This window comes from Equus caballus, chromosome 19, assembly GCF_041296265.1.
Source record: "Equus caballus isolate H_3958 breed thoroughbred chromosome 19, TB-T2T, whole genome shotgun sequence".
Taxonomy (NCBI): Eukaryota; Metazoa; Chordata; class Mammalia; order Perissodactyla; family Equidae; genus Equus; species Equus caballus.
The window spans coordinates 34,295,922-34,312,222 of record NC_091702.1 but is presented as its reverse complement, the minus strand read 5'-3'; the positions used below and the strand labels follow the sequence as shown (position 1 = coordinate 34,312,222).

General features: G+C 41.6%; 1 protein-coding gene across 3 annotated transcripts in view; it reads left to right on the top strand.

Moving 5' to 3' along the window:
- ETV5 (ETS variant transcription factor 5) overlaps positions 1 to 3,929 on the top strand; it is a 56,290-nt gene extending 52,361 nt beyond the window's left edge. For all 3 annotated transcript variants that reach the window (XM_014732795.3, XM_005601864.4, XM_014732794.3), the window contains one exon: positions 1,402 to 3,929. In XM_014732795.3, the coding sequence (XP_014588281.2) occupies positions 1,402 to 1,623 (222 nt within the window). In that variant the 3' untranslated portion in view covers positions 1,624 to 3,929. The remainder of the gene's footprint in view (positions 1 to 1,401) is intronic.
- The last annotated feature ends 12,372 nt before the right edge of the window (positions 3,930 to 16,301 follow it).

Genomic DNA, 16,301 nt, shown 5'->3' with positions numbered 1-16,301 from the left:
GTCCTGTCCCCTCAATTTTTGAAAGGGAAAATTGAGGTTCCTAGAGGTTAAGACTTGTTAGTGACTGAACGAGGACTGGAAACCATCTACTCCTGGCTTCTGGTCTAGTATCCTTTCCACAATACCCTGTATAGACCATATAGAGCGATGTGTCTACACATACATGAATACGTCTACACATACATGAACTGACTTTTGAGATGGGGAACCAGAGGTTTAATGTAAAACTGTGGCTTGAAAAAATTAAATAGCAGTGGTTGATTGCATGTGTCTCCCACCCATAAGACTTGTTTGGTGATGATGCTAATCATCCAGTTTCATACACACAGCTCCTGATTCCTAGTGTGTGAGTTCCAAGAACGTTGGTGCAGACACCCGTCTTCTGGTGACTGGGCATAGAAGGCATCACCATAAAATAAGCTTTAAGACCTTTTGAGATAATTGTACTGTTACCTCTATAACCTACCGCTGTAGCAACAGAGTTCTTAAACCCAAGATTTGGAAGCAAAGCCATATTTCTGCAATTAAAAACAGATTTTAGAATCGCAACAGAATGAAGGGCAAGATTGAGCTCAACATTTTGAACTTTTGAGTGTAAAATCTTTATTTTATCGGTAATTTTAGCCGCTTTCCCTTACCCCTGTACGTTACCTGAGTGAAGCTGATTATCAGGTTTAATTTTCAGTGTGTGTCCTCTTCTACTGATGCTAAACAGCGGAGAATGGGTTCCCACTGACCTAGACTTCTCATCAACTACATCCTGAGGCCTTTGAATAATCAAGACCTTTTGGTTCTAATTATAATAATGCATATAATCCATATGAAGGTAGCGCTCAGTTCCTTCAGTGTAGCCAAACCATAGAATGAGTAATTTAAAACTGCAGATAAGCCAAAACTCCATTCTATCTGGCTTTGAAACAAACTTAAAATTTCCACATAGGCTCTGTGATCAAATTCTTAGCCCTTCAAAATAACAAAGCCATGCTGTGAAGACTGTAAACGTTGGAGGTAACTGAAATCATGGTCTGACTTCTGCAGTGTACCTTTCAATCCTTATATCCTCTTGTAACGCCAAACACCAGCCTCAGCATAGCTTGTTCTTTCTAAGCTGTAAGGATAAGACAGTGAGGGTTTCTTTTAAAAGAGCATATCTAATACGAGTTCACATGTCTTCTTTTTCAACTGCTGAGCTATGGTGTCAAGAAAATGCTTGGCAGGTAACAGGTCCCCAGGATTTATCAAAATAGATCTGAATGATGTGGATAACCAGTCACTAACAAGCCTCCGTTGATCCCTGGCTCCCTGAGAGCTTGGTGACTTACCAATATCTCATTATACTTCCCTCGGTTCCCGCCATGCCCTGTTCCAGCTGGGCCTTCTAAGATGTGTTTTCTCCCTCAGGTGGCTGGGGAGCGATATGTCTACAAATTTGTCTGTGACCCAGATGCCCTTTTCTCCATGGCCTTCCCTGACAACCAGCGTCCGTTCCTGAAAGCAGAGTCCGAGTGCCACCTCAACGAGGAGGATACCCTGCCCCTGACCCACTTTGAAGACAACACTGCTTACCTCCTGGACATGGATCGCTGCAGCAGCCTCCCCTACGCTGAAGGCTTTGCTTACTAGGTTTCTGAATGGCTGAGCGGCCAAACCCTAGAGCTAGCAGTTCCCATTCAGGCAAATGAGGGCAGTGGTTTTGTTTGTGTTTTTGGCTGTTCCTAAAGCTTGCCCTTTGAGTATTATCTGGAGAACCCAAGCTGTCTCTGGATTGGCACCCTTAAAGACAGATACCTGGCTGGGGAGTGGGAACAGGGAGGGGCAGAAAACCACCAAAAGGCTGGTGTCTCAGCTGTGATCCTGACAAGGTTTCTGGGAAGAGATTGAAATGTGAGCCTCCTTCCCACGGACAATATATGCAAAGCAATACCTTGTTCAGGTTAGTACCCACAAACTGGGACGGAGTATGTGACAATCTGCATCGATCATGGACTACTAAATGCCTTTACATAGAAGGGCTCTGATTTGCACAATTTATTGACAAAGAAATCACAAACCCATAGAACAGTAGATAGGCTAAGTTGGGGAGGTTTAAACCATGAAGAGTTAAAAATATATCTTAAAATTCAGAGAGCTCTTCAGCTCAATCTGAAATGTTTCCCCTTGGTCTAGAAAGAAGCGGGGGAAAGTCAGAACAGCTGTTACCCTCTCCATGGTTCTCGAATAATAAACCATTGCTCCTCTTGGGAACCTTCTGGCCATGTGGTCACCAAGTAGAACAAGCCCCCTTTCTCTTCCCAGTCACATGGCTGTGTGTGGATGGCTTTAATTTTAGGAGAAGGGTGATTAACACTTTTGACAGTATTTTGTTTTTCTTTGATTCGGGGGATTGTTTTGTTTTGGTGGTTGTTTTGGAAAAACAGTTTATAAACTGATTTTTGTAGTTTTGGTATTTAAAGCAAAAAAAACAAAACCTTTTGGTAACTGTGCACTGCGTCCTTCAGACAGGGCGGTGCCGAATTATGAAGACGCTGCAGCTTGAAAGGGGCTTTGCTGGGGGCTTCCCTTGGCCGTGTACAAGCCCACTTTACTGCCTGCTTTGTGCTTTCTGCACCAGACAGCCTGATGGAACATTTGCACCTGAGTTGTACATTTTTGAGGTGTGCAGGGCAGCCTGGACACACCACTTAGATTCTATGTGTATAGTTCCCATGTTCTCTAACATGCCCTCTCTGGAAAGCATATGTACATAATACATGTCACGTCCATTCGAAACCTGGTCACCTGGTGGGAACTCTAGGGTTTCTTTCCTGGGCATGACCAATGACAATTTCCATTTCATCAGTTTGTTTTGTTTTCCTTTTGCTTTAATTCTTGGACTTGAAACCCTGCATATGATTCAATAGGGTTTGAGACTTACGTGTGACACTGACAGGTAAAACAGTGCTAGCATTTTAATTTCCTGCCACCTTTTAAAAAGAAAGTTTATTCTGATTGCTGTATTATATTGGAAAAGTTTTAAACAGCCCAGCTAAAGCTATGTGAAAGTTGAGCTCAAAGTAGAGGAAAAGTTATTAGAAAGGGGTAGTACTTTGCTGCCTGGTCTGTTGATGGAATTCTGTGCTCCCCATGACTCTTAGCATATTAAGAATGACTGTGCTGGTCTTCATATGCAAAGGACAGTGGTGACTCGGGGAGGGTAGAATTGTGTTTCTATTGATGGAGACTCTCGAGTCTCAAACAGTCCCCCTTATGACCAGCAGCACATTTGTGAAGAGGTTCACAGGAATAAGGGCTGCATTTTATAGCTGTGGGAACATAAGGTTTTCCTTTATTGGAGCTAATTAGCCCACAAAGGTATTGAACCTATAGCTTGGGCCTTAATTAGCATTATAGTCTAATCAAAGGACTCTTTCCAAACCGTATTTATAGCTTTCTAACCTACACATAGTCTATACATAGATGCATATTTTACTCCCAGCTGGCTAGAGATTTATTTGTTGTAAATGCTGTATAGGATTTGTTTTTCCTTTCTTTACTTATCCTGGTTTGGGTTTTTTTGGTTTTTTTTTTTTTTTTTTTTTTTCCTGATGGATTTATGCTGTCTTAGCAAGTATGAAAATAATCCTCTGTGGCCTGAGCTCCCGGTCCCCTGCTGTAACTTCATGGCCTGTGCTGTCACAGGGCATAGGATGGCGGCATCACCGTTGCATTCCCATTGGACTCATGCACCTCCCGAATGGTTTTGGTTTTTCCGTTGGTTTGTTTTTGTTTTGTTTTTGCTTCTTTTCCAGAGTGTGGACAGTCTACAGTGCAGAAAGGCTTTAACCTGCCAGTTGATTTGAAATACTTTCCCCTGCGCAGGGCCGTTTGCATCCTGCCAAGCTGCGTTATATTCTGTACTGTGTACAATAAAGAAGTTTGCTTTCAGTTTACCAACTGCCTGAAACCCGCCTCTTTCTTGCCCTCAGTGGTCTAATTGTAAAGCAAGCAGAAGCCACTTGGCTTCCCCTCTCTTTCTCCCTCTTTCCCTCTCTCTCTCTCTCAACTATTTAGCCTTACCAATGGACTGTGGAGCTGAGAATGGTTTGGGGAACGCTTACCTGGAAATGGAATGCACAGCTGCTCTCTGGCCTCACCTCTTTTTTTTTTTTTTTTTTTTTTTTTTTTTTTTTTAAAGATTTTATTTTTTCCTTTTTCTCCCCAAAGCCCCCCGGTACATAGTTGTGTATTCTTCGTTGTGGGTTCCTCTAGTTGTGGCATGTGGGACGCTGCCTCAGCGTGGTCTGACGAGCAGTGCCATGTCCGCGCCCAGGATTCGAACCAATGAAACACTGGGCCGCCTGCAGCGGAGCGCGCGAACGTAACCACTCGGCCACGGGGCCAGCCCCTGGCCTCACCTCTTAATGCTGGCTAAAAAGTTGATCCAAAGGAGTAGGAGGTAGAGAGGTCCTTTCCCAGCCAATGGTGAGCTGAGACCACCCCATCCTCTTGACCCCATCTCCTTGCCAACTCTTAGTAACTATTCTTTAAAGCATAGTTCATGGTTGGGCCCTGGGTTGTGTGAAAAGATTACTAAGTAGGCTAGGACTTGGAGTTCCAGAATAATTCTAGCTCAGCCATTTAGGGGGGTACTTGGAAAACCAGTGAGAACATAAAAGGACCGTTCATTTCCTAATTTTGCCCTAACAGGTTTTGATCTTAACAAGTAAAAATTTTACTAATACTTGGTCCCTCAAAACAAACAACAACAAAAACTTAGGAAGGTCTCGCCAGTTCTGTTTTTTCTGGCCATGTAGCAGAATGAATCTTCTAAATTGTCTCTTTCTCATGGTCATATATCCCTTGGGGAAAGTGTAGAAGAAAATCGTTTGCAGGGCTGTGTGCAGTATTATGCCTTTTAGTGTTCTTATTGCACACTTTTTTCTGCACCTTAATTTGGGCTTTTCAAGACTCCTATTACAGTAGAGAAATAAGTGGAGCCTTTTCTCAAGCCTGTAACAAAAGGCTTTCTGTAAGTTTATCTACTATCTTTCTTTCACTGTTTTACAAGCCCTCAAGTGTAGAAACATCTGAGACTGAATCGGTGCACAGCCGCCTGAATCGGGACTTGTGAGGAATGAATGTCTGCCACATAAACCCATTAGCTTCGACAGATTAAGAAAAGATGCTTGGGGAGAAGGCAGGGCAGCCCAGGACAAAGCCAGCTCTGCGTCTCAGCTTCCCCACGATAAGGCTCTGACAATCCGCTCCTCATTATTCACGGGCTCGTTATTCAGCCTGGGCCCAGACCCAGATCGTTAACCTAATGCAAGAGGTCGCCAAACACTGAGCCACCCTTCTAGTGTTGGGCGCTGGGATAAGGAAGCTCAGAAAATGGGAAGTTTACTCTTCATCAAGGTCCCCTTTCATGAGCCAAGCCAGGGAAACAATGCTCATTCAGTTGTTAGATGACAAAGAGGTAGTGTGAGTGCAAAAGAATGTGGTTTTGAGAGCCAGAGTATGTGCAGAATCTAAATTCTAATGCAGCTGGGACGAATGTAAACTAATGGGGAAGAAAAATACTCATGTACCCAGACGGTTGGAAACCTTGAAGAGGCAGTCCGTTGCCCAGTGGTGCAGGTGGCTGGGGCTCAGTGTGTGGCCTCTGAAACACACGCAAAAGGAAAACAGGCCAGAAAATCACCAGTTTTAACACAAATATATAATGTAGGCATTGGTTTTATTCAGCGTATTTGTACTTAAAATAGGGGATGGGTGTGAAAGTGGCACACGGACAAGCCACTCTGTCCTTTCGATCCAGCAAATACACTGGTGTCCCATTCAGAAGGGGCCCCTTGAATGGCCAGCCTTTCCTTAGCTCCTCCAATTTAAGAGCTGGCTCTACACCCAGGCCTGGGTATGTTGACCTTGGCAGTGAACCTCAGATAGCTAACCTTTGGATAGCCCTTCACAGTTTACAGAGCACTTTTTCATCCCCATTATCTTTTTGGCAGGCTTTCTTAAATGGTAACACTCGGTTGAAACAGAATATGAAAATATGGCTGTTAGCCCCAAAAAGTTCTTGGAATGTTCAGGGTGGCTACTGTGGAAAGAGGACTAGACACTGGGAGGCAGGACATTGGGGTTCTGGCCTAAGCTCCAGGATTGATTGGATTTTACTGGGTAATCTCAGCGGGCCATCCTGGACCAACCTCCTATCTCAGTGAGGGCATTGATGAGCTGCTACTTCCCGGAGCTCTTAGGAGGTGAGGGAGAAAGGGCTGTGTGTGTGTGTGTGCGCGTGCGTAGGCAGGTTTAACAGTTAAAAACATCATTCTCACCTTTACCAAGCTCTGAAGATTGCTCAGTCCCCCCATTGAAGGCATATGTTTGTTCATTTCCCAAGCATCCACCAAGCACCGACTAGATGCCGATGGATGCTGAAAATGAATGACTTAAGATGACATTTTCAAATAGGGCCCCCTGTTCATGTCCTCTAAAATGTTTTATTAAATACTCTACTCACCAGCTCATCCCAGTTCATACTTAAACGCTACTGACACCATCTTATTCGGACTACATTGACCAGAGGCTAAGGAGGCTGGGGCATGTGTCCACCAACTCCTGCCCCTACTGGTTGAGGGTTATCCCCAGGGATGTTAACTCCTCAACATGCTTCCTACCAGGAAGAGAGGAAGAGGGTAGGTGGGTATCAGTGTGCCAGGAACCACTGGCAGATGCGATAACTCAGGTGGGATGAGGGGACCTGGAGCAGGTGTCATAGTGTTTGCTACACCTGCCTTTAACATTAGCAGGGTTCTCCTGGATGACCTTGTTTCCTCACCTCCATACTTAAGGTGGGTGATTCTTTGCTTCCATTATTCCGTGAACAAACATCTATCAAGCATCTATTGCCTGTAAGACACTGCGATAGACACTTTGAGGGGGTGAATCACACAGTGAAACCCTCCTTCCCTTTAAACAGTTCACAGGCTAGTGGGGGAAACATTTGTCCACATGAAACTAGAAGACAAACTGTACCATACTGAATATTACTCATGCAATAAAAAGTGCCTATTTTATGTCAGGTACTGCTCAAGGATTGGTGGAGGAAAAAAATAGCTACAAATCTCTGCTCACAAGGATCTTACATCTGGGGAAGGAGGCAAATTAAACAAATAAAATGTTTGTTGGGTGGTGTTAAGTACTTAACACTGTGGAGAAAAATAAAGCAGAGAAGGGATATAGTGAGTGGTGGGGTGCAGGGGTTGCAATTTTAAATAGGGAGGCCAGGGAAGACCTCACAGTTGAGCAAAGACTTGAAAAAAATAAAGAAATAGCCAGATGGGTACCTGAAGGAAAGGCTTGTAGGCAGAGGGAAGAGCAAGAACAAGGCTCTGAAACTTTGAACATGCTTGGAATATTTGTGGAATAGCAAGGCCTGTGGCCTGTATCAGAGGAAGTGAGATGGGGCGTGGTAAGAGATAAAGTCAGAAAAGTAACTGTGGTGGTATCATCTAAGGCCCTGTAGGATTTTTAAGGACTGGCATTTACTCTGCTAATGTTTAGCTTTCAGAGATTATTAGTGGAGAAGTGACATAATCTGACTTATATTTGAAAGGATCACTCTGGCTACTAAATTGAAAACAGATTGTAGGGGAGTAAGGAAGGAAGCAAGACCAAGTAGCAGGCTATGGCAGTAATCCAGATGAGGTGAGATGGTAGCTTGGGCCAGGATACAAGGAGGTCATGATCTGGACATATTCTTAAGGTAAAGCCAATAGGTTTTGGATGTGTAGAGTGAGAGAAATCAAGGAGTCAGTTATGGCTCCAAGGTTTTTGGCCTGAACAAAAGAAGTGTGAAGTTGCCATTTACTGAGATGGAAAAGATTGAGGAGGGAAAATTGGGGGTGGGAGGAGGGGAAAATAGACTTTCTTTTTGGACATATTAACTTTGAAATGCCTATTAGACACTCATATGTGAAGGTCAGTTTGGATCTACAAGTCTGGAGTTGAGGGGAGAGATCCAGGCTGGAGATAGAAATCAGGAGTCAGTGTGTAAGAGAGTATTTAAAGCTGAGACTTGATGAGATCGCTAAGGGAATAAGCCTAGACAACAAAAATAAAAGTTCCCAGGACTGAGCCCTGAGACACTTCAAGATTGAGAGGTTGGGGAGATGAAGAACCATCAGAGAAGACTGAAAAAGAGTGGCTAATGAAGCAGGGAGAACCAGGAGGGTGTTTCCAGGAGAAAGGAGAGCAACTATGGCAGATGCTTCTCATGTGTCAAGTAGAGTGAGGAATGGGACTGAGTTAGAACATGGAGGGCATGGATTACTTGCAGAAGCCATTTCCATGGAGTGGGAGAGAGAATAGAACTGATGGATACTACTGGAATCCAAGGGAGGTTTGAGTTTTCTCAGTTGGGGTCAGGAATCAGAGAAGACTCCACGGATTCAAAACTCCTGGATTTGAGTTCGGCTCAGTTTCTCTCACTAACCCTTCCATTCTCAGACTCTCAAATCTGAAAGAGGCCTAGGAATCCCTCCCTGGAAGGTATAGGGTGAGCCATTTGAGGATACAGGAGGAGAGATTAAGATGCTGTTACCGCCACCTTTCCCATCCCTATGGGACTCTATTCTTGTTTTGTGCTCTTAAATTTCTTTTTTTTGAAATGTTAAGTGTTTTTTAAATATCTTTTTTCATATTACACAATTAGCATATGTTCTTTGTAGGGAAACAGAAAAAACCATAGCCAATTTTAAAACTATTCTGAAAACTCAACCTAGAGATCATAGTTAACACTTCACTGTACGTCTTTCCAGATGGCTTTTCTCTATACTGTCATTTAAATATAAAAAAGTGGGCATGCTATACATTGTATATAGTTTTGTAACTTATTTTTTAACAATATATTTTAAACATCTTTCCATATCAAGAAATATTCTCCTATAATACCATTTTTAATGACTACATGGTATTTCACAGTACATATGTAATATAGTATATTTAAGCAGTCCCCTTTGCTGGAGATTAAGGCACCACAAATATATATCTAAAACCAAGCTCCAAAATCTCATCCCCCAGAATCAAACAAAAAATAATAATCTTAGATTTTTCTAGTGTTCTCAATTAGGAACCAACTTTTATTAATTTTACCTTCTAAATATCTCTCAGTCCATCTCCACCATTACTGCTGCAACCAATCCACCACCATCTCTTACCCGGACTGTTGCCTCACCACATCTGCTTTTACCCCACTCCAACACTTGCTCCATATTATAGTCAGAGTGATTTTTTTTAAGTCCAAGTCATTCCCTCACTTGAAAGTTTTTGGTGATACCCACTGGAACACCTAAAATTTAAAAAACACTGACGGCATCAAGCGTTGGCAAGGATACAATGCTGGGGGAGTATAAAATGGTACAAACACTTTAGAACATTGTTTGGCAGTTTCTTATAAGGTAAACACACATCTACTCTATGATCCAGCAATTCCAACCTTAAGTTTTTACCCAAGAGAGATATAAATGTTTTCACAAAAAGACCTCTGCAAGAACGTTTATAGAAGCTTTATTCACAATAGCCACCAAAAGCAACCCAAATGTCCATCAAGAGGAGGTGGAATAAAGAAGCTGTGGTATCCATACAAGAGAATACTAGTCAGCAACAAAAAAAAAAAGGATGGACTGTGGTGATAGAAATCAGAAAGTGATAGCAGGGGATGGGTGGCAGGAACTGGTTGGAAGAGGGTAGAGGGATGTTCTGGGTGATAGAAATGTTCTATTCTTGGTTTGGGCGGTTGGTACATGTATGTTTGTCCATATTTGTCAAACTAAACACCTGAAGTCTGTGCATTTTATTTTATGTTAATTATTCTTCTAAAAAATATTTATAGTCATTTCTTCGGATAAAACCAAAATCCTTAACTTGGCATTACAAGGGGAGTCCTTTGTCTATCTCTTCGGTTTCATCTTGCACCATTCTCTCCCTTATTTTATATGTCCCAGCGCCCCTGGCCTTCTTCTGGTGTTTCAACTGTACCTTGCTCTCTCCTGCTCCAGCCTTGACACAACTGTCCCCTGGACCTGAAATGCTACGCTGCCTAGAAACCCATCCCTACCCTCCAACCAGCTTAACCTCCACACATGCTTTAATCTCAATTCAGAGGTCACCCCAGGGGAAGACAATCAACTAGTCTTGCAAATAAGTGAATAATTTCAATTTCCTGGCCTTCCTAGATTTGCTCTCATCTCCCATTATATACTTTTTCATCACTCACTATCTTTTTTCATAGCACTTCTCACAGTTCTCAATTATTCACTTATTTGCAAGATTTGTTGATTGTCTTCCGTAATAAACTATAAATTCCATGAAGCAGGATCATGTCTATTTTACTAACTGCTTTATCTCCACTAAAGAGCAGGTGATTAAGAAATACCTATAAACAAGTAAATACAGTAATGAGCATCTTTATTCATTTGTAACTTTCAAGATAAATTCCTAGAAGATGGATTGTTTGGGCAAAGGGTAGGCCCATTTTAAGATTATTTGTGTGAACTGCAAAAGGCCCACCAAAAAGATTGTAATTCGTACCTAGTTCTTACACCCTTTGTCTACATTGAGCATTATTTATATTTACACCTCAATTTGCCATTCCATCTTTCTTTTCTTTGATTTATTTATTCAAATATTATTTATTGAGTGCCTATTACATACCATGTACCAAGCCGGATGTTCAGGATTCAATGATGAATTACATTAATAGTTTCTACAGTTTTTGCCTCTAAAAGAATTTTGAAAAGCTAGTACCCTTTAGCATTATTTTATGTTGACATTTTGATATTTTCTATCATATTATAAAAAGTTTAGAAGGATATAATTTTCAATTTATTGTAAATTCTGATGTTTTAAAATATAATTATTCCAATTTAACAATGGATTCTATATACACTAGCAATATAATTACCACCATCACTAAATTATCAAAATTAATTATCACCAAAGTACACAATCTCTTCTTTAACAGACTTTATGTCACTCTTTTTTTATCCTTGAATCCATATTTCCATGTGTGCCCCCGAGAAGAATTTTATCCTGATACAATATATTTTTAAGCTTGGAAGTCTTTATCCTGCATTTTAAACTTACTCTATCATACTTGCATACAACAAATTATTTTTAATAATTTCCTCTGATGATAAGGTTCTACATGTCACAAATTATTTCTATTAAGTGATTATTACAATTCTTAGTTCACAATTGATCAAGACAAGATAAATATATAACCAAATCTGATATACAATTATTAAACGTAAAAAATAAAAATTTGTCAGAAATGAATCTCTCAATGATTGTGTTATTGGCGTTTCTACTTGTCCACTGCAAGAACGAGATAGAGTTTAGCATCAGTTCTAGTCCTAATTTTCAATTTTATGTAAGTCCTAAGATATATCATTTGACAGAAAGTGCTAGCTCTCCACCAAAATCATTTTTCTTTTTCTCTCTTGGTAATAAGATTGTAGCCAGATATGTGGCCGGACTATATTTCCCAGCATCTCTTGCAGTGTGGCTGTGCCTGTTGTCAGTATATTGCCTCTCAGCTCAAATTCACCCTTGTTGTTTGCTTTGTGAAATGAATCTGGGCCCTTTAGGCAGTTTTCTCTTGCAAGCTGGCACTGAAGCTATGTCAGCAGAGGGCGCTGGAGTGACACTGGAGGAGAAAGAGTTTTACTTCCTAGTTCTTGTGTGCAGGATCCTGAAGTGATCCCAGCTTCTTCAGTGTCTAGCTCCTCCCGTGAACAGCAGCCAGCTTCCAGCAGTTTCCTCTAGCACCCCCTACCTTGGGTGGTTATATAGCAGAGTGCTTCCAACTCCTGCATGCTCACAGCTTCTCCAGTGCCTGTGCAGGCTCCTGCAGTACACAGTAGCCAGCCGCACCCAGCAGCCAGTAGCTTCCCTTGGCACCATACCCTCCCAGGCAGCTTTGTAGCAAAGTGCCTTGAACAGCTTTCTCTGGCACCCAAGAGGGTGGATTTCTAGCAAGTTCCACCAGTCAGGCATTTCTCTGCCCTTCAGTGAGCCATAGCCATGCCCTCTAATACAGTAAAGAATTAACTTAGCAGGCTTGCATTGTCCAAAGCCTGCACATTCCAAAAAGAGGTTTGGCCTTTGTGTGGCTCCTAGGAGATAACCTCTAAGCCCTTGGAATATCCTGCCCAAGAAGAGTGCCTTTGTTTACCTAGGACCTTGGACGAAGCCAGACAGTCTATGCTAACAATGTGATTTATAGTGGGAAGCATTGGACTACACAGTATCAGATGACCTCTGGAGGGCCACATAACTGAGGTCAGCCATATGGGCAGTAAGCCATGCACACATGACCAACACCCAGTAGAGACCCTGGACATCAAGGAAATACTAGTTGGCAATACTTCATGAATGTCTTCAGGCATCACTGCTGGGAGAATTATGTGTTGTCCAGATGACCCTACCAGGAAAGGACAGCTGGAAGAGTGCACCTGGTCTCTCCTGGACTCTGCCTTGTGTGCCTTTTTTCTTTGCTGATTTAATCTGTATCCTTTCACTGTAATCAACCATAGCCCTGAGTATAACAGCTTTTCTGAGTTCTGCGAGTTTTTCTCACAAATCATTGAGCCCGAGGGTGATCTTGGGCCTCGAGTTCACCTCTCCAACAAAGTCTGAATCTCAGCCCTGGGTAGGGACCATCCTTGGAATGCTATCTCAGCCCTAGGGGTAGTATCTGTTTTTTATATCTGCTTTTCTTTTACTTCTTAACTGCCAACTCCTTGTTACCCCTGTTATAGTTACTAATTCTTCATATTAAACTCTCCCTATCCAAAGCACTGGACCCAGATAGATACAGTGACCATGTTGGTTAGCTCTCTCTGTGCAGAAATAATGCGTGCTATTTCTGGGCTAGGGCTATTCAGAAAGCAGATGTACCTCCTCCATGCACTCTTCCACTTGGATGTAGAGGATGACAAGATTCTGGAGGATGGTGAAGGCACAAGATGAGAGAAACCTGGGTCTCTGATTCACCACTTGCTGGAGAGCATCTGCCAATTAAGACATAAACTTTGATTATATTTGAACCATATCTGAGTCTATTTGTAACAGCAGGTTAACTTACCCTAACTAATATACCTTGTTCACTTAAACAAGTACTTAGGAACGGAAGGAGTTGTGTGTGTGTATTTTTAATAGAAATGCCACTCCATTCTTGGGAGTCCTTCCAAGTTATAAGCCAAAACTCACATATTGATCCTTAGTCAGGAATTATTTTTAAATGATCTCTCAAATGACAACTCTGTTAGGTCCTTCTTCAATTTTGTTGAAAGTAAAAGATTGGAAACAATTGAACTTACAAAACTAGAAGTTCCCAGTCACTAGAATCTAACCATTTTCTCGATTTCATATAAGTACACCAGAAAGGTTTTACCAAGACTTAGCTACCAAATGCCGCTAAATTAGTGGTTCTCAAAGTATGGATTTCAGACGAACTGCACCAGCATCACCTGGCAACTTGTTAGAAATGCAAATTCTCAGGCCCCACCCCAGACCTACTGAATCAGAAACTGTGGGGATGGGACCAGCAGTCTGTGTTTTACCAACAAGTCCTCCAGGTGATTCTGAAGCACGTTGAAGTCTGGGAAGCCCTGCTGCACATTATGCCTGTGACTCTTTCACCTGGGCTTGTATTTAATCTGATAGCTTCCAAAAGCATTCAAATATTGAAATATTAATTTCAACATGTCCTTGCCACTTGTGTTAGTTCTCTATTAGTGCATAACAATATTACCACAAACTTAGTGGCTTCAAACAAAATACATTTATTTTCTCCCAATTTCTGTGGGTCAGGAGTCCAGGCATGACTTAACTGGGTCCTCTACTTCAGAGTTTCATAAGGCTGCAACCGAGACGTCAGCTGGGACAGCAGTCTCATCTGGGACACAACTGGGACAGGATCCACTTTGTTTTTTTTGTTTTGTTTTTTTTTAAAGATTTTATTTTTTTCCTTTTTCTCCCCAAAGCCCCCCGGTACATAGTTGTATATTCTTTGTTGTGGGTCCTTCTAGTTGTGGCACGTGGGACGCTGCCTCAGCGTGGTTCGATGAGCAGTGCCATGTCCGCGCCCAGGATTCGAACCAACGAAACACTGGGCCGCCTGCAGCGGAGCGCGCGAACTCAACCACTCAGCCACGGGGCCAGCCCCGGACAGGATCCACTTTTAAATTCACGTGGTCGTGAGCAGCATTCAGTTCTTTGCTTTCTGCCAGCTAGAGGCCACCCTCAGCTCCTCGCCACATTGGTCTTCCCAGCATGGCCCCCTGCTTCTTCAAAGCCAGCAATAAAACTGGTGTTATAATTTTATGTAACATAATCGCGTACATCCCATCATCTTTGCCATAGTCTCTTTGTTAAAAGCAAGTTCTAGGTCCCACCCACACTCAAGGGAGGGAGTTACACAAAGGCAAGAACACCAGGAAGCAGGGGTCATTGGGGCCACCTAGACTCCATCTGCCACATCTCTCAGTATTTTTTGTTTAAATGCCTTTGTTTTATCACGTGCTTTAACTCCATTTTATCAAAACCTCAGAGGTTCCATTTAGATCACTCAATAACAAACATTCTGAAAAATGTTTACTAGAACATTTTTGGCTAACCTGGGCCTCATGGTCAAACCAACCAGCCAAATCAAATAGGACTGACTTTCTGTCAGAAAAAGTCTGACGTCATTTTCAATTCAAATAAATGCGTTGACACAAATTTTAAGGAATAATATAAAAAACCCTGAATAACATACTTTGTAGCACAAGAAAGATTACTAAAAGCAGCCAAATCAAGATCAAACTGATGCAAATCTCATATAATTGATCATATCCAAGTTACCAAAACAAGATGATAATAGTTGTATTCATTACTTTATAATTATCCGGTGTGATGTGTGACTAAACTTATCAGTTATTATTAATATGATGAGAATTACTGAAGGCAAAGTGCTCTTTCAGCAAATGTGTGTCCATGAAGTATTGAACTCCGGTAGACAGCTTTTGGGGATAATGCAATAAAATAATGCATTAAAAAGGCCAAAACAGCTCCATTAATTTCATTAGATATTATGATTAAATTTTCTATGTATTTAATGAAAAAGAAAGATATTTACTGCTAAAACTAATTGGCCCAGCAGCTAGCATATAATTTTATTTTTTGTTAATAGGAACTGGAAAATCTTATTATAAGCTGAAATAAGATGAGTATTGACTATAATTGTAATGCACATTTTATAATATGATTTGACGAAATAGGTTTGAACTATTTTATTGAACAACGCACACCAAATTCGAAAACACGTGAGATTTCTACATACTATATATTTTGTGCACTTGAATGAAAGATACTTTATTTTGTTTGCAAATTCGTTTTGCTAATTTCAAATCTATGAACAGCTGAAAGAATAATATAATGAACACATATAAATGTTTCACTTAAACTCATCTATCCTCCCACCTATCTACATATTTTCTAATGAAAAGTGTATAAAGCGAAGCTCCTAAGTTCAAGGACATTCTCTATGGTCCAGTAGAATGTCTCACAAGCTGGGTTTGTCTGATAGGTTCCCATGATTGGATTCAGGTTGAACATGCTTGGCAGGAATACTACTTAAGTGTTGTTGTGTACTTCCTATCACATCACTTCTAGAGGCGCATGATAGCAATTTGCCCCAATATTACTGATGCTGAGTTTGCTCACTGAAGGTTAAGGTGGTGATGCCAGTTCTTTTGAATATAAAAGTACTTTTTCCACTATGTGATTAATAAGTAGCCTATTCCCCCGTTAAATTTCCCCCACTGGTTTTATCATCCTCTGATGATCTTGCCTGAATAAATAAATACATACATTAGTGGCTGTCCAATATGGATTTTCTGGTATATCTCAAAAGGTGAGTAGATCCAGAAAACTTTGCAGATACATTTTGAAGAGTCAACATCCTTAATGAACGTTGCTTCAGTTGTCAGAGAGGGGACTCCTTCCCGGTAGTGGCTGCTCCTAGGGATGAGGGTTGAGGAGAGCTGAAAAGAATTCCTTGTCTCTTAGGAAGCTGAGCCTGAGACCGGGATTCTGTTCTAAGAGAGGAGGTATAAAGGTAGTAGGGAAAGGCAAGGAGGACAAGTTAAGCAAGAATGCTCTAGAGCGCAGTTAGTGCCACTTTGAGAGGAGAGAATTGGCCTTTCTTCCCCCATGTCAGTCAGTCATTGGCAGAGTCTGGGGGTGGCTGGGGCCATAGCCTCCCTGGTGGGAAG